Below are 18,841 nucleotides of genomic sequence, written 5' to 3'. Positions count from 1 at the left end.
TGGCATGTCATTTTACTGAGTTAATGCTATTCCAGAATCCTATGTCTGGTGCAGAGAAAATCTCCCCGCTTTCACTCTCCTTCTCCATCTGGGAAACAGACCTGAAAAGTCCGATCTGACCTGCAGCTTCTGATACTCAGCCTCACCCTGGAGCATTAATTTAACGTCATCATTGACGCCCAGGGGGAAAGAAAAAAGAAAAGAAACACTTGTCTACCAGCATGTCCCCCTGCCTGCCCAGGAGACGCACAGAACCTAAACCTTTGCCGCTGCAGCCTCGTTCTAACCCTGCTGCGTGACCATGCCGCCTCGTACGACGTCAGAGTCCCCTTCCGATCACGGTTTCCACCTGCTCCCCTCCCATCAACCCAAATCCCTACTCGCAAGCAGCTTCATCTTGCATTCACCACTCTGTGTGTTCTGCTGGCTTTTCCCCGTCGCACACAAGCAGTACGTTAAGGTGAGGTGAGGGCTGTGGGATCCCCAGCAGAGAGGACCCTTGCGGTTTAGAAAGGCTGATGAATTTTACAGACACACGGGGAGCCCCCGGTGTGTGCTCGGGCAGCGTCCCGGGGCCTGGGACGTAACTAAGAGCGTAATTGTGCGAGCATAACTGGGTCTGTGCTCCAAGAGTTTATAGTCCGGTAAGGAAGACAGACAGATGACCACAGAGAACAAGGCAGCACAGGAAAAATGCAGACGTGGTGACGGCACCACGGAGAGAAAAAACACAGGGCGAAGACTTCAGGGTCCGAAAGTTCTCTCTGGTCTCACGACCCTTGAGCTGTGACCTGAAGGAGGGGGTGCGTGATAAGTCAGGAAGATGGCTGGGGGAGGGGCTCCCAAGGTCGGGGAGGGAGAAGGGGGGTAGACCAGCCCGAGCAGAGGGACAGCTGTGAGGACACACCAACTCTCATGCCAGACGAGGTCGGAGCCACCGGGACCTCTTCCTGTCCTCGAGTTACTTGTAACTTTGGCCGGCTGATGTATTTTAGAATATGTTTTGATATGTATTTATAGACTTATTTTAAGTGGTTTTCAGTTACATTCACAGACACGTGTGACCATCATCACCACGGTCAGTTTTGGAGCATTTTCATGACAGCGGAAAGAAACCCTGCACCCTCTAGCTATCACCCCTTATACAGTTACTCTCCACTTGCTGTCTTGTTCTATGACTGTGAGGCTTTTATTTTGAAATGTATTGAATCTTTAATGTCCTCAATGGCTTACAGAGTTCACGTGTTCTGAGTGCTCTTTAACAAAATACGGATCAAAATACTCGGAGTTTGGTGCCAAGCAGAATAAACACCAAAATGCGAACGCCATTTTGCTGCGGGGTTGACGTGCAGCCTCTCTCCGCAGCCTGACTCTGCCTGTCTGGTGGGCTGACGCAGGCCGGCCCGGCCCCGGGCTCCGTCCAGCAGGCCATCGGGGAGCAGCTTACTGAAGCATCTGTGCTCGTTTCCCCGTCCGGCTTTAGGTAAGAGCATCTCCAACATGGAGGAGTCCGTGACCCTGGACAACGGGGGATTTGCTACCTTGGAGCTCAGCAGCCGCCACCTCAACGTGAAGAACACCTTCTCGAAGAAGAACGGGACGAGGTAGGGCTGCGACAGCTCCAGCCCCCGGTGCTGCCTCCCCCTGACGACCCGCTCGGCCGGGCCCACGCCCACGGGCCCCCCAGTGGGGCAGCGCCGAGCCGGGGTGGGGGGGGGCAGCGTGGTGGGGAGTTAGGGATGTTGTAAAGACATTTCCAGAGACAGAAGAAGAGTGCGGGTCTCAGGTGCAGGGACGCGGTCTCGCGAGATCTCCCGGCCCCAGACGGGGCAGGCGTCACGCGAAGCCGCAGGGGGACTGCGAGTTGTTCGCATTGGGGGCCAAAATGGCACCAGAGGCGGCGGATTTCTCCCACTCAGCCTCGAAGCAGGCCAGAGGGTGGGTCGGGAGGCCTCAGTGGGGGGGGGGGGGGGGGGGTAACTGGTGTCCCCGTCCCGCCCAGGTCCCCGCCTCGGCCCAGCCCCGGCGGGCTACACTACTCAGATGAGGACATCTGCAACAAGTACAACGGTGCCGCGCTGACCGAGGGCGCGACCCTCCAGGAGAAGTCAGGGGACGCCACGGAGTCTGAGGTGGGTGCCTGTTCCACGGGGCCCCCACCCTCCCCGGGGGCCCCGCGACCGCGCAGGGCAGGCAGAGCCGGGACAAGCGGCTCCCCTTCCCCGACGAGGAAGGTCCTCGCTCGTCTCTGGCCCCCAGGTCCGTGGCTCGAGGCTGGCTCCTAGGTCAGTCACTCGCCCAAAGTAGACGTCAGATCCGCAAACCATCCTCGTTCCATTTTGTTTTCAGAAAGAGACCCAGAGTTTTCTGGAGGTCACCGTGGAACTTGGTGGCCTCTAGACCCCGGCTGGGTAAGGGGGGCCCCGAGCCTGCCCGACTGGTACTGCCTGGGACCCCCACCCCGGGTGGTGGCTTCCCCTCCCGCCAGCCTCCCTGCCTGCCTCCTTGTGCTCAAGAGGGGACTGTGGTCACAGCGTCGCTGGGTCAGTTAACAAACAGGGTCAGGTGAGCAGCACGGGAGCCCTGGGACCAGGGAGACCCCGCCCCGAGGGGCTGTCAGCCTCCAGCCGAGACCCCCGGGACTCTGCCCTGCACGTCTCAGGCCTCCTTTGCACCTGGGCACTTTCCGTGGAGCTGAGCGAGTCCTGGGTGAGGCCTCCGTCGGGGGTGGGCGGGGGGCATTCCCTGGAGGCAGCCGTGGTGGCGTCTCCAGGAGGGGCCCCGCTTCCCCCACAAGCGCCCCAGTCAGTCTCTCACGTTCACGAACAAAACCAGTTGAAGCAGCCGGTAGAGAGCTGGGGCCCGGTCAGTCCTGGACTGTTTGGTTTCAGCGGTGCTGAGCCTTGACAGGGATGAAATTCACCAAGCTCTTTGATGGACACGCAGGCCCGCCCCACCCCTTGGCGTTCATACTCTAAATCAATATTTAATCTGAAATAAGTCTCACCTTCATTCTGATCTGAATTCAGGCCTTATTGAGCCCTGAGGCTCAACAGAACGGCTTCTTTTAAATTGTGGCTTGTGTATGAGCTCACTGTGGGACCGGGACAGCAGGGGCATGGCAGGGTGGCACCAGCTCGCTCCGTCGGCCCCATGTGCTCTGTTGACAAGGACGCCGGGTCCCCCGTCAGAACCGTAGCCGTGGGCACGGGGAAAACAGCAAAAGCAGCACTGCACACGTTCAGAAGGAACATTTGTCTACGGTTGAGGGGCTGTAGATTTTCAAGTGAAAAGCTGCAGACACCGACCTGCCCCTTCCTGATAAGGAAGCCGCAGCTTGTACCAAAAGCAGCTCACTGGGAAGGGGCAGCGATGAGAGACAGTCACCAGCACGTGCCTTGATCTGTCCTCGGTTCCTGGGCCTGCGGCTCTTAGACCGTCAGGCCTCACGGGTGGTGTTCACAGTGACTGGGCATTAGCTCTGCGGGCTGCGCTCTTCACGGTTCCGCGTGCGCTGAGAACTAATTGGGTGCCTGCTCTGGGCCGGGCACGCTCGTTCAACGCTCACACCAGCCCTGCGAGGTAGAGCGGTTCTCGTCCTTGTTCACACAACAAGCCTGAGGCCAAGGTCGTCCCACGTGCAGGTGCTGAGGCTGGACGCGCACCCGCGCAACCCCCCCCCCCCCCCCCGAATGTGTCCAGAGCTTACTGACCCCCGCCCTCACCATCTCCTGCAGCCCAACTCCCAGGCACCTGTGGCCACTCCCAGCGCTGCCAGGACTGGATTCATCAGTTCTGGACTCTTTGTTCATGAAAGCCTTCTCAGAATGGGTTGCTGGGAGGCATTCAGTCTGTTTCTCCTCTCACACACGTGGGTGTTTTGAGATTCAGATTTCAGCTGATTTGCATGGAGGATTATTAAATGCGTGCAGGCACTGAGCTAGGCTTATACACACATGCATACGTGCACACGCACACGCATTCCTAAGTGCATACACGTGTACACACGTGGGGGAAGAAGGCAGGGAGGGAGGACGACGCGGGGGAGGGGAGGAGAGGAGAGGGACGTGGAATCCACAGTACGTCCTGCCAGGAGGTGGTTCGGATCCTCACGTAATAGATCAGAGCCGAGGCTTGACGAGACTTTGTGTGTGTGTGTGTGTGTGTGTGTGTACGTGTGGTGCACGGGCCTCTCACCGCCGTGGCCTCTCCCGTCGCGGAGCACAGGCTCCGGACGCGCAGGCCCAGCGGCCATGGCTCACGGGCCCAGACGCTCCGCGGCACGTGGGATCTTCCCGGACCGGGGCACGAACCCGCGTCCCCTGCACCGGCAGGCGGACTCTCAACCACTGCGCCACCAGGGAAGCCCTTGACGAGGCTTTTGAACATCTTCCCCAGACACACACTGATGGGCCTCGGGCTCGCAGTTCTGTCTCTCCTGCCAGACCTGCTGTGCAGAGCTGAGCTGTCGTAGCTAACCCCGGGACGTGTGGCTGAGTGAAGGAGGGGCCTTGGCAAGCCCTGTGCCTGGAGGAAGGGGTTCCTTCTCTGATTCCCACAGATGCTTTTTGGGTCCTAATGCTTTTTGGTTCAAGAAAGTTGATCAAAGGTGTGGATGCCCTCTCCACCCAGGATTTTCACCTTGAATCTGGGGCTCCAGGCCCCCCTGAAGCCTGTGGTGGTCGCCTCCAGCGAAGGCCCCGTGGAGTCCAGGCTAAGAATTCGCGTGTCTGGGCTCTCTGTGTGCTCCTGGGTTCTCAGGTAGATAGGATGAGGCCCCTCTTTCTTCCAGAATTCTGTGCTCTGTAATCTTGCTGGGTCCCGACATTGACCCTTACGATTTGGGAGAGTTGTAGGCAGATGCGTGGGATCCCAACAGAGGGATCTTGGAAGTGCCAGCTCCAATGGGAACATTTCCTTTGAACCACATCTTTTAAACAACCAGACTGAGATGTAATTCACATACCACGCAAGTCACCCATTCGCCATATTGGTTATTTAGGTGTGTGTGTTTTAGTTTCCTCAGATTTATGAGCTTCTCAAATCTTCTTCTGTTACTGATTTTTAATTTTATTCCATTGTGGTCAAAGAACATACTTTGTATATTTTCAGTCCTTTCAAAGGTATTGAGCCCTGTTTTATGGCATAGCATCTGGTCTGTGCCACAAGAATTCACTTGAAAAGGGCGTGTAGCTCTGCTGTTGCTGTGTGGTGAGTTTCGTGTGTGTCTGTTACGCCTGGTTGATTTATAGTCTGTTCAAGGCTTCCACACTCTCTCCAATCTTCTGCCATCTGCTATGTTGAAGTCTCCAACTATCATTGTTAACATTGTCTATTTCTCACTTCATTTCTGTCAGTTTTAATTTCATGTATTTGCAGGCTCTGTTTCTAGGTGCATATATGTTTATAACTGTTGTATCTCCGTGATGGATAGACCCTTTTTATTAGTACGGAGTGTCCCTCATTGTCTCTAGTAACAATTTTGTCTTAAAGTCTATTTGGTCTGATATTAGTACAGCCAACTCCAGTTCTCTTTCGGTTCCCGTTCACACAGTGTATCATTTCCATCCTTTCACTTTCAACCTATTTGAATCTTTGGATCTAAAATGTGTCTCTTGCATGCAGCATATAGTTGGATCATGTTATTTTGTTCGTTCTGCCAATCTCTACCTGTTCACCAGGTTGTTTAATCCATTCACATTTAATGTAATTACTGCTAAGGCAGAATTTGCCTCTGCCATTTTGGTGTTTGCCTTCTATAAGTCTCATATCTCTATTTCTCTCTTTTTCCTTTGCTGTCAACTTCTCTTTTGAGTGGATATTTTCTAGTGTACCATCTTAACTCCCTTGTTTTGCTTTTGCTATATATTTCTTCAGTTATTGTTTAAAGTGATTGCCCTAGTATCAGTATGTGCTTCGGATTTATACTAAATCTCTATATTTCTGTATAGATCTATTCCCTCCTCCCCTCTTTGTGTTATTTATTATACATATTAAGTCCATATATGTGGCAACCCCAAGAATGCATTTTTATAGGTATCCTTGGATAGAATTTTGTGTCTTTTAAAGAAGTTGAGAGAAGAAAGGTGAGCAAGTATCTATTTAGAGTTTACCATTTTAACCTTTTTATTTTCTATTTCTGGTTCTCTTCATTTCTTTATGCCTCTTTGCACAGCTATTGTTAAGTATGTTACATTTCTATATATTATAGGCCCAACAATACAATTATATACATATTACTTTATAAAATTGCTATTTAAATCAGATAAGAGAAGAAGAGAGAACAAATAGGTAATTATACTGTCTTTTACAATTCCCTATGTAATTACCTTTGTTGGTGCTTTTTGTTTTTTCATGTGGCTTTGAATTACTCTCTGGTGTCACTTGCTTTCAACCTGACAATCTTCCTTTAGTGTTTCCTGTGAGGCAGGTCAGCTAGCAATGAATTTTCCTGTTTTTGTTTATCTCAGAATGTCTTTATTTCACCTTCATTTTCAAAATAGTTTGTTGAATATAAGATTCTTGGTTGACAGTTTTCTTTCAACACTTTGAATGTGTGACCCCCATTGTCTTCTGTCCTCCATTTTTTCTGATTAGAAGTCAGCTGTTAATATTATTTGAGTTCGGTTGTTCTGGTTAAGTCATTTTTCTCTTGCTGACTTCAAGAGTTTCTTTCTGTCTTTGTCTTTCAGAATTTTAACTATGATGTGTCTGGGTGTGAATCTTGTTCCGTTTTTCTTACTTGTGGTTTATTGAGCTTGTCAGGTGTGTAGACTTTTTTTTTTTTACCAAATTTGGGATGTTTTAAGTCATTATTACTTCCAGTATTTTCTCTGCTTCTTTCTCTTCTCATCCTGGTACTCTCACTATGCTTATGTTGGTCCACTCAGTACGTTCTCACATTTGGTGGGTGCTCTGTTCTATTTTTTTTTTCTTCTTCTTTTTTCTGTTTGTTTTTCAGATTGCATAATCTCTATCATTCTGTCTTCAAGTGCACTGAGTCTTTCCTCTGTCAGTTCAAATCTACCATTGAGTGTCCCTAGTAAACTTTTTTATTTTGGTTATGATATTTTTCAATTCCAGAACTTCTCATTAGGTTCTTTTTAAGTCATTTCTGTCTCTTTATTGATATTCTCTACTTGGTGTGGTAGTGTCAGCATACTTTAATTCTTTACGCATGGTCTCCTTCAGTTCTTTGTTAAAGTCTCCTACTATGATTGTGTTACTGTCGATTTCCCCTTTTATGGCTGTTAGCATTTGCCTTATGTGTTGAGGTGCTCCTATGTTGGGTGCATAAATATTTACAATTGTTATATCTTCTTCTTGGATCGATCCATTGATCATTATGTAGTGTTCTTTGTCTCTTCTAATAGTCTTTATTTTAAAGTCTATTTTGTCTGATACGAGAATTGCTACTCCAGCTTTCTTCTGATTTCCATTTGCATGGAATATCTTTTTCCATCCCCTCACTTTCAGTCTGTATGTGTCTCTAGGCCTGAAGTGGGTCTCCTGTAGACAGCATATATACGGGTCTTGTTTTTGCATCCATTCAGCCAGTCTGTGTCTTTTGGTGGGAGCATTTAATCCATTTACATTTAAGGTAATTATCGATATGTATGTTCCTATTCCCATTTTCTTAATTGTTTTGGGTTTGTTATTGTAGGTCTTTTCCTTTTCTTGTGTTTCTTGCCTAGAGAAGTTCCTTTAGCATTTGTTGTAAAGCTGGTTTGGCGGTGCTGAACTCTCAACTTTTTCTTGTCTGTAAAGGTTTTAGTTTCTCCATCAAATGTGAATGAGATCCTTGCTGGGTAGAGTAATCTTGGTTGTAGGTTTCTCTCCTTCATCACTTTAAATATGTCCTGCCACTCCCTTCTGGCTTGCAGAGTTTCTGCTGAAAGATCAGCTGTTAACCTTATGGGGATTCCCTTGTGTGTTATTTGTTGTTTTTCCCTTGCTGCTTTTAATATGTTTTCTTTGTATTTAATTTTTGACAGTTTGATTAATATGTGTCTTGGCGTGTTTCTCCTTGGATTTATCCTGTATGGGACTCTCTGCGCTTCCTGGACTTGATTAACAATTTCCTTTCCCATATTAGGGAAGTTTTCAACTGTAATCTCTTCAAATATTTTCTCAGTCCCTTTCTTTTTCTCTTCTTCTTCTGGGACCCCTATAATTCGAATGTTGGTGTGTTTAATGTTGTCCCAGAGGTGTCTGAGGGTGTCCTCAGTTCTTTTCATTCTTTTTTCTTTATTCTGCTCTGCAGTAGTTATTTCCACTATTTTATCTTCCAGGTCACTTATCCGTTCTTCTGCCTCAGTTATTCTACTATTGATCCCTTCTAGAGTATTTTTAATTTCATTTATTGTGTTCATCATTGCTTGTTTCCTCTTTAGTTCTTCTAGGTCCTTGTTAAATGTTTCTTGCATTTTCTCTATTCTATTTCCAAGATTTTGGATCATCTTTACTATCATTATTCTGAATTCTTTTTCAGGTAGACTGCCTATTTCCTCTTCATTTGTTAGGTCTGGTGTGTTTTTACCTTGCTCCTTCATCTGCTGTGTGTTTTTCTGTCTTTTCATTTTGCTTATCCTACTGTGTTTGGGGTCTCCTTTTCGCAGGCTGCAGGTTCGTAGTTCCTGTTGTTTTTGGTGTCTGTCCCCAGTGGCTAAGGTTGGTTCAGTGGGTTGTGTAGGTTTCCTGGTGGAGGGGACTAGTGCCTGTGTTCTGGTGGATGAGGCTGGATCTTGTCTTTCTGGTGGGCAGGTCCACATCTGGTGGTGTGTTTTGGGGTGTCTGTAGCCTTATGATTTTAGGCAGCCTTTCTGCTAATGGATGGGGCTGTGTTCCTGTCTTGCTAGTTGTTTGGCATAGGGTGTCCAGCACTGGAGCTTGCTGGTCATTGAGTGAAGCTGGGTGCTGGTGGTGAGATGGAGATATCTGGGAGATTTTCACCATTTGATATTACATGGAGCTTGGAGGTCTCTTGTGGACCAGTGTCCTAAAGTTGGCTCTCCCACCTCAGAGGCACAGCAGTGACTCCTGGCTTGACCACCAAGGGCTTTCATCCACAAGGCTCAGAATAAAAGGGAGAAAAAATAGAAAGAAAGAAAGAGAGAGAGAAAGAAAGAAGTAAAATAAAATAAAATGTTATTAAAATAAAAAATAATTATGAAGAAAAAAAATTTTTTAAGTAAAAAAAAAAAAAACCAGACAGTCAGAATCCTGGGACAAATGGTGAAAGCAAAGCTATACAGACAAAATCTCACACAGAAGCATACACATACACACTCACAAAAAGAGGAAAAGGGGAAAAAATCATAAATCTTGCTCCAAAGTCCACCTCCTCGATTTGGGATGATTCGTTGTCTCTTCAGGTATTCCACAGATGCAGGTACATCACGTTGATTGTGGAGCTTTAATCCGCTGCTCCTGAGGCTGCTGGGAGAGATTTCCCTTTCTCTTCTTTGTTCGCACAGCTCCCGGGGGCTCAGCTTTGGATTGGGCCCTGCCTCTGCGTGTAGGTCGCCGGAGGGCGTCTGTTCTTCGCTCAGACAGGGCGGGGTTAAAGGAGCCGCTGATTCGGGGGCTCTGGCTCACTCAGGCCGTGGGGGAGGGAGGGGCACGGAGGGCGGGGCGGGCCTGCGGCGGCAGAGGCCGGCGTGACGTTGCACCAGCCTGAGGCACACCATGCGTTCTCTCAGGGGAGTTGTCCCTGGGTCCCGGGACCCTGGCAGTGGCGGGCTGCACAGGCTCCCCGGAAGCGGGGTGTGGATAGTGACCTTTGCTCGCACACAGGCTTCTTGGTGGCGGCAGCAGCAGCCTTAGCGTCTCATGCCCGCCTCTGGGGTCCGCGCTTTTAGCCACGGCTCGCGCCCGTCTCTGGAGCTCCTTTTAGCAGCGCTCTTAATCCCCTCTCCTCGCGCACCAGGAAACAAAGAGGGAAGAAAAAGTCTCTTGCCTCTTCGGCAGCTCCAGACTTTTCCCCGGACTCCCTCCCGGCTAGCCGTGGCGCACTAACCCCCTTCAGGCTGTGTTCACGCCGCCAACCCCAGTCCTCTCCCTGCGCTCCGACCGAAGCCCGAGCCTCAGCTCCCAGACCCGCCCGCCCCGGCGGGTGAGCAGACAAGCCTCTCGGGCTGGTGAGTGCCGGTCGGACCCGATCCTCTGTGCGGGAATCTCTCCGCTTTGCCCTCCGCACCCCTGTGACTGCGCTCTCCTCCGCGGCTCTGAAGCTTCCCCACTCTGCCACCCGCAGTCGCCGCCCACGAAGGGGCTTCTTAGTGTGTGGAAACCTTTCCTCCTTCACGGCTCCCTCCCGCTGGTGCAGGTCCCGTCCCTTCTTTTGTCTCTGTTTTTTCTTTTTGTCTTTTGCCCTACCCAGGTACGTGGGAGAGTTTCTTGCCTTTTGGGAGGTCTGAGGTCTTCTGCCAGCGTTCAGTAGGTGTTCTGTAGGAGCAGTTCCACGTGTAGATGTATTTCTGGTGTGTCTGTGGGGAGGAAGGTGGTCTCCACGTCCTACTCTTCTGCCATCTTCTCTCGAAAACCTCCTTCAGTTCTTTGAACATATTATAATAGCTACTTTCAAAGTCTTTGTCTGCCAATATTTGGGGCTCCCCAGAGGCTGCCTGCTTTTTTCCCTCCGTATGGATCACACTTTCCTGTTTTTTGAAAACAGCTCATTTTCGATAATATATTGTATCAACTTGGAATACTGATATTCAGCCCCCGCTGGTTGTTGTCATTGTTGTTTGCTTATCTGCTTATTTGTTCAGTGACTTGCCTGGACTAGTCCAGGGACGTCCGTTCCTTCAGCAGTGTATACCCTCCGATGTCACCCCTCACAGGTGCAGCCTTGGGCACACGTGCAGTTTCCCTGACAACCAGGGATGACCGGTCTTAGCCAGGGTCCCCTTGTCTCTCGTGAGGATTCTGGATTGTCTCCCACCACGGGTACCACACCCAGCTGTTAACCTCCACTACCTGCTAGCTCTATCATTTCTGACAGTGCTCCAGGGTATAAATTACTCCATAGTTTGATCCAGTTACAGCCCAGCCCTTTTGCAGTGGCAGGACGTTGTTAACCTTTGAATTTTTCTCTAACCCCCAAGAGGGCTCTCCTTAGCTGTCTCTTTGCCTGGTTCTCGCTGCTAAACTTCTGGCCGGTTTATTATTACTTCACTTGTTGCTATCGTGGAGCTGCCAGCTTCCTCTCAATTTCTCACCCCTGTGGTCGCCATTGTTTCCAACAATGCCCTTAGGCCTGCTCCGGTCCAAATACAGCCATTCCCCTCAGGCAGAGCAGGGGAGCTCTCTACTCTTGAGGACTGACTCTCCCCCTAGCAGGACCTCTGTGTCACAGCACCAAAGCTGGAGTGGGGCCAACAGCCCTCTTCCCCATAGTGACGCACTTGCTGAACCAGCGGGGCGCTGGGTGGAGACGGTAGCCCCTGGTCTTCTGGGCAGTGTGGAACTTCTTCCGTCCTAGCCAGCTGGGGTGGGGGCGATCAGGGCTCAGTATTCTCGACCTGCTGTGCCTGATGCACATCGTCCAGCCTCCCAGCAAAGGCTGCGTGAGGGAAGGAGGCCCAGTTCTCTTGGCCATACCTGCCTGGAATAGAGTTCTGCACTGTGGAGCTGGGGGCGGGCAGTTGGATGAGAAATGCCGGCAGCTTCCTGCTCCAGGTCGAACTGAATTGCTGGACTAGGGGGCTGGGTCTTCTTGGCCACATGTGCCCAGAGTGGAGCTTCTGTCACCCTGGGCTGAGGGGCGGGGTGGGGGGGTGGGGGGGCAAGTCATAGGTCAAATGGCTCAGACGCTTGCTATCTTTAGTGATTTTAGATTTTCTGGAGTAAGTCTTCCCCCCTTTGCTATATGCCCTTGGCACCAATTCCAGGGACTCTAAACGTTTATAAGATAATTTTCCCCAGTTAAATCATTGTTCCACTAGGGAGAGGACCTGCTGGCTCCCGTGACCGTCCTGGAAGGATCTTTGTATTGATGATTGGTTGACTGGGGCGGGGTCTCCTGACCTCCCTTCCTGTCCACCCGCTCCTCCAGAGCCAGAAACCCTATGAGGTCTTGGCCGGAAGCTCTTTTGCGAAGCTAATATTTCACTAAAACAAAATAGTGATGCCATCCTTTTCTCCCAATTTGCAGAAACATTGCTCAAGTGAAAATTCTAAGAATCCGTTCACAGGTGCACAGCGACCTGACTGATGCGGGTTGCTCTGAATGAGGCCGTCAGCGCCACATGACACGTGCTGTGGCTCTCTGTGTACCTCTGTTTAGGAAAAAGAGGCTCTGTCTCTGTTTTATCGCACAGATGCTCATGAATTACACCAGGGCTACTGTTCAAATCGCATCTTAAAAATTGTTTTCGCAATCCAAAGAAACAGTTTTCAAGATCTCTCCTCCAACCAACTTAGACCAACCCCCTCCTGCTTAATTAATTCCCTAATAATATTTGAGTCTTTCATCTTGCCCATATAGTACCCAAAGTGCTGAGATTATCTCTATTAGCAGCTTGCCAGGCATCCATGCACCTTTAGAAACTCTCACAGTCCGTCTGCCAGCACATCCAATCACAGGCTGGCCTTCTACGGTTCCCTGGGAAACCAACACACAACGCTATTTCATTATCACACAGGAAACTTAAAAAAAAGACCCTGCAGTGTTTCCTTTGTGTCAATAATTCTAAATCACTAAAATACATCCTCATGAAACAATAATAATGTCATATAAACAATAAGCAGGGCAGGCAGCAGAAGGACGAATGGCATTTTAATTCGGTGCCTTCTTGTGAAGGCAAAGGCAAGACCTGAGCAGGAGCCAGGAGGCCCCGCCCCGGCCCCGCCCCGACTCCGCCCCCGCCTCCGCCCTCCTGTGTCATGAGACCTGGGTACGCTCTCACTCTCCCTAAATGAACAGGAAGAAGCTAAAGGAGCAGCTCTTAGTCTCTCCTCTCCTTTCTGCACGATGGTTTTGTTCTCTCACAGTGGCTTTTGGGACCACTCGGCTGGACCTGCAGCCCTGCCACTCAAGGCTGCCAGCCGCCCAGCTTGGTCCCCACATGAAGCCCTCTGCTCTCCAGATGCAGTGGGAGAAATCCCAGGGCAGGTTCTGACTGGCTCGGCTTAAGTCCCGTGCCCACCCATTAGCCAGTCACTGCTTTCTGAGGGTCAAGCCCTTCAGCCCGTGTCACAGGGAAAGGTGGGACAAGGGTCACTTCCTTCAAAGGGTCACACTTCAGACGCAAACACTGGGACATCACTGTGAGCTGGACAGCCGACCCCGACTGTCTCCTGCCAGGGCCTCTTAGTGCCCACATTTGTCGCAGGCCTAGAGGACACTGAGATCTGTGGTTGAGAAAATGCATAATGACACACAGCTACTAAGAGGTCTCCAGTGAAACTACATTTTGTTAATCCCGTGAACATACACATGAGTGTGGGACACGTGATGTGTTCATTCCCGAAGCAGCGCTGGACATACTCTGAGAAGTACTGGCTCCTGCGAGAACTCAGAGCCCCCTTCCAGGCCGCCCCTCGGTCCCTCGGTGACTGCGAACCCGGCTTCCCCACATCCTGAACAGCTGCAGGAGGGGGGACGAGGGTAGAAAGAGAGGAGAGAAGTGCCCCGGGACACCCTCTGGGTGTGGGACGTGTTTATAAAACGAGTGACCGCCGCAAATGATGGCCTTTCCATCACTGGAGAGACCTGGTGTGAGACCCACCCGTTGAAGTGTCTCGAACCTTTTATACAGCTGGGGTTGAAGGTGGCCCCGAAGGGTTACTGAGAAGCCTCTGTCTCTGCCACCTGGGCTGCGATGCCAGAGCTGGGTCTGCCCCCACTCTGTCCCCAGCCAGTGTGACCCTGACACGGTCACTGCTTCTGGGGGCCTCCATTCTCTCCAGCACAAAATGAGATGGAACCCAATCGCGACTTCTCACGTTCGTCCTCACGTGGTTGGGACGGTGGGTGGGGAGGACCCCAAACACTGAAGGGTGAAATCTTGAATCTTAAAGTTGTCTTCAGATCGTCATAAATCCTGACGCCCGTCTGTGAAACCAGGAGCCATACCGCTGTCGTCCCATCCTGAACGTTCCGTGAGTTCCTCATGAGGAAAGAGGGCTCCGGTGTCTTCCTTCCCCTGAGCTTCAGGAAATTCAGAACCAAAATCAGTGTCTGAAGAAGTGACAGACCCAACTCAGGGACTGATAACAGATTCCTCAGCTTCTCTCCGTGATCTCTGTCCTCCTTTCTCTGAGTTTACACAGAGCTTGGCCTCGTAAGCCCCTCAAGGCCTCTAGGAAACAGATGAAGGATAAACCTTAACCGCCAGCCACACATGCAGGTACCTGATCTCTTATCTGAAAAAGATACACTTTCAAGAACTGGGCGTTTCTCAGGTTGGGGCTGAGTCCTGTATCGGGTCACATCCCCAGCGGGGCCAGGGGGGCACTCTCGCGGAACCCACTCGTGTTTCTGCAGCAACCCCTGAGGCCATCCACACCGGGTGGCCTCCCAGCAGTTCAGCTCGGGGTCCGCCGCGCTTTAGCTCAACGCAGGTCAGGCTCTGCCTCCAAACAAGTTGCAAAAACAGGCTTTGGTTTTCAGAGCATCATGGGACTGACGACTAGGGGGTGGTGAGCCTGTTCAGCTGCCTTGCAGGAGGGGCTTGGAGCCGGGAACCCCGAGGCCTGGGTGGCCAGGCTCAGGGGAGGCTCCCACGCCGCCCAGGGCCCACACAGCCCTTTTTCATCCATAAACCGGAATCCTAACTCCCACCTCGCAGGATCGTGGTGCAGCGACAGAGGTGGCACGAGGCTACTCCTGGGAGCAGTGTCCACAAGAGAGAAGCCTGGGCTACCTCTCGGCATCGCTGTCCAGTGATGGAGGAGCCGTCCTCCACCTCCGGGATGTGTTGGGAGGGCATTTTTGTCAGCCCCCGTTTCCAGGAGCTCTGCCTCAGCCATGTATGATGTCACAACACAAACGGTTTACATTTAACGTCCTGAGAATTCCCAGACCTGTGACTCACCGTCGTTACTTTATGTAAATATTCCATTTAGAGCAAGGGTTTCAGTCTGTGTCTGAAAAATCCCAGAAGCCTCTGGCTCCACCGTATGTACACGAGGGGTGTCTGCACAGCCAAGAGGCCGCCCGCTCTCACACCACAGAATGCTGCTCCCCAGGTGAAGGCCGGAAGGCGACTGTCCCCTCCTGCCCTGCCCTGCCCCCGCCCCAGCCTGGCCACTGCTCAGAATCCTCCCAGAGCCTCCAGGGAATACACGTTCCAGGGCCCCGTCCCAGACCCACCGAGTCAGGAGAGCAGAGCGGGAGCCGCTGCCCAGGACGCTGTGCTCTTCCAAGACTTCCCCGGAGATTCTGAGCCAGCGTTAGGGGGACACTCAGTCCTTTATACCACCCAGGCCTCCGTCACCCTCCGGGGAGAGGAAAAAGGGCAGGTGTGGCTGAACCCTTGACGGCTCGGCCCTGGAGCCCAGGGGGGAGGCGCCCTGCCCGTGGGCGGCTGGAGTGTGAGGGACCAGCTAGTCATCCGCCCACTGCCCACGGTGACCTTCACCTGGCAGGGTGCCCTGCGAGGGGAGGGGCTTTACTCGGCCACGATTCCTGTCCCCTCCCTGAACTTGAAAGGCCGGAAGCCACCGTGCCTGCAGACCCATTTTTGGCACATGGAAGGTGGCCTCAGTGATGTCCGGGGTAGCGGGCGCGGGGAGGAACCCCTGTGCTTTCAGGGTCTGGGGAGCGTCTTGGGTGTGGGTCCTCACAGCAGAGCCCGGCCAGCCTGGGTGCCATCCCCACCCACCAGGGGGCAGGAAGCTCCCAGGATTCAGGGGAGGGGCCCCGGGACCACCTGGCAGGTCTGGGACAGGGGAACCGGGAGCCCTCCCTGCTCTGGGAAAACACTTCGGCCTCCACTGTCTGGATCAGCCGACCTTCCAGCACTGAAAATCCGCTCCCAGGACCACACAGTACACGGCATAGAGTTTTACTTCAAGAAAATGAACATAGAAACTGTGCGGGCTAAATGCTCTTACTAGAAACTGCTGCTTGGTTTTGTAGAAAGAAAAGCGGGGAAAGACCCTCAGAGGGACTGATCTTGAGCCGTCAATGGGTGGCCCACTTCCTCCACCAGCTGCTCGGGGGCCGCATGGTGAGGGGTCAGGTCCCTCAGTGCCTGGAGAGGGAGGGGCCCGTAGCACTTCAGACACCACGACACCATGTTCATTTACGGTGTCCTTTCCTGGCAACCTCCCCTCGGAGATCGGCATGGACGTGACATTCCCTGGAAATGTGTGTCCCATGAAGGACAGACCTCCTCCTCACCCCCTCTCAAGCTCAGGATGGGATCCCATTGGTCTGTGGGAGCCTGCGTCACGGTCTTGGGCCGGCTGTGGCCCCTAGGCCTTCCACGTCCCCGTGCTCTTCTGTACTCTGCACTGCGAGGATACACACCATCCCCTTGAGGCTGTGTAGACCTCTCCTTGGGTGGGAGATGGGGTGTAGACCTCTCCTTGGGTGGGAGATGGGGTGTAGACCTCTCCTTGGGTGGGAGATGGGGTGTAGACCTCTCCTTGGGTGGGAGATGGGGTGTAGACCTCTCCTTGGGTGGGAGATGGGGTGTAGACCTCTCCTTGGGTGGGAGATGGGGTGTAGACCTCTCCTTGGGTGGGAGATGGGGTGTAGACCTCTCCTTGGGTGGGAGATGGGGTGTAGACCTCTCCTTGGGTGGGAGATGGGGTGTAGACCTCTCCTTGGGTGGGAGATGGGGTGTAGACCTCTCCTTGGGTGGGAGATGGGGTGTAGACCTCTCCTTGGGTGGGAGATGGGGTGTAGACCTCTCCTTGGGTGGGAGATGGGGTGTAGACCTCTCCTTGGGTGGGAGATGGGGTGTAGACCTCTCCTTGGGTGGGAGATGGGGTGTAGACCTCTCCTTGGGTGGGAGATGGGGTGTAGACCTCTCCTTGGGTGGGAGATGGGGTGTAGACCTCTCCTTGGGTGGGAGATGGGGTGTAGACCTCTCCTTGGGTGGGAGATGGGGTGTAGACCTCTCCTTGGGTGGGAGATGGGGTGTAGACCTCTCCTTGGGTGGGAGATGGGGTGTAGACCTCTCCTTGGGTGGGAGATGGGGTGTAGACCTCTCCTTGGGTGGGAGATGGGGTGTAGACCTCTCCTTGGGTGGGAGATGGGGTGTAGACCTCTCCTTGGGTGGGAGATGGGGTGTAGACCTCTCCTTGGGTGGGAGATGGGGTGTAGACCTCTCCTTGGGTGGGAGATGGGGTGTAGACCTCTCCTTGGGTGGGAGATGGGGTGTAGACCTCTCCTTGGGTGGGAGATGGGGTGTAGACCTCTCCTGGGTGGGAGATGGGGTGAAGACCTCTCCTGGGTGGGAGTGCTGTGTAGACCTCTCCTGGGTGGGAGTGCTGTGTAGACCTCTCCTGGGTGGGAGTGCTGTGTAGACCTCTCCTGGGGTGGGAGATGGAGTGTAGACCTCTCCTGGAGCACGAGTGCAATGTAGACCCTCCTGGGACGGGCTCAGGCACAGTGACGGGCTGGGGAGCAGAGGCTCAAGGGCAGTGAGACAGCACATTGCCCGGCTTGGCACAAGCTCAACCTGGGTCTCTTGGCGGGTGGTCCGGGGGTTCCGTGCGCGGCTTGTGTGGAGTGTAGGAGGTCTGGGGTGGGGGAAGCGGGAGGAAACAGGTGACCGGCACCATCCCACCGTGGGCGGCCAGTACTGGTCCCCTTCCTGGCCCTTCCTGTTCCCCGCTCAGCCCTGCTGCCCACGGCCACGCTCCCGCATAGCTCCACCCCCCGTGTCCACGGGCCCCCTGAGCTCCCCCCAGCCCCCCGGCTGACGCCTCGCTGTCCATCCGTCTGTCCGCAGGGCACCGAGTCCGAGTCCGAGGACGCGCTCCCCCAGCACTCCTTCGTCAACCACTACCTGAGCGACCCCACCTACTACAACTCTTGGAAGCGGCGCGCGGGCGCGGCCCCGCACAGGTACGAGGCGGTGGCGGGGGCCGAGGCCGGGCCGGCCCCGCGCGCGGTGGTCACCACGCAGAGCGCCGTGTTCGCGCCCGCCGCCCACGGCGCCCGGACTCCGCTCACCGGCTTCTCGTCCTTCGTGTGAGCGGCGCCGACCCCGCGGCGACCCTTGTTAAGACAGCTCCGGGAACTGGGCTCCAGCTTGGGTTTAAGAGGATCTGAGGCCTGATGGTTGATTTTACCCACTTGCGAACGCGAGATTGCAATTAGGAAAGTTTTTTTTTACTGGCTTTTTGTAACATCGCTGCAGGAAGCGGGTTTCTTTGTTTTTCTTTTCTTTTTACGAGAAGGTGTGTTTCACTGGTGCAAGGGTTCGTCACCCCGACCTGGGAAGACCTGAGCCCTCGGGTCCCGGGCTTCTCCATTCTGCGCCGACTAGGAAGGCCGGGGGCGGGTGGCGAGAGACGGGGGTCCAGGGAGGCCGCGCCTCTTGCAGGCCACTCCCTTCTCTTCTCTAACCCTTGCCTGAGAACCAGCGGCCCGCCTGGGGCTCCATCCCACCGTCTCCGTCTCCGGCGTGCGAAGAGCATGTGTGTGACCCAGGCTCAGGGCCTCCGGACCCAAGGGCGTCCATCTCTGAAATGTCCTCACTCGGCAGTTTGTAGGCGAGGAATCGGCTTTAAGTTTCCGGGCCGCGGGGCCACAGATTCCAAGGTTCCGTTCGGCGTCCTTCCAGGGGTGAAATATTCGGGGCTCCCCTTTCCTTTCTTCCTTTCGACCTCGCAGCACAGGAGCAGGAAGCACCCCTGCTCCCAGCACCGCCGTGGC

The 18,841-nt window shown here is 53.2% G+C and overlaps 1 protein-coding gene across 1 annotated transcript in view; it reads left to right on the top strand.

The window, feature by feature from the left end:
- Positions 1-18,187, top strand: part of SDK1 (sidekick cell adhesion molecule 1) — a 530,463-nt gene extending 512,276 nt beyond the window's left edge. The window contains exons 41-43 of the mRNA XM_032606677.1: positions 1,484-1,604; positions 2,003-2,132; positions 17,913-18,187. Coding sequence (XP_032462568.1) covers positions 1,484-1,604; positions 2,003-2,132; positions 17,913-18,158 — 497 coding nt within the window. The 3' untranslated portion in view covers positions 18,159-18,187. The remainder of the gene's footprint in view (positions 1-1,483; positions 1,605-2,002; positions 2,133-17,912) is intronic.
- Positions 18,188-18,841: the final 654 nt, after the last annotated feature.

The sequence above is a fragment of the Phocoena sinus genome, chromosome 15 (genome assembly GCF_008692025.1).
Source record: "Phocoena sinus isolate mPhoSin1 chromosome 15, mPhoSin1.pri, whole genome shotgun sequence".
NCBI lineage: Eukaryota > Metazoa > Chordata > Mammalia > Artiodactyla > Phocoenidae > Phocoena > Phocoena sinus.
Note: the sequence above shows the minus strand (reverse complement) of the source record. Positions and strands in the feature narration are given on the sequence as shown.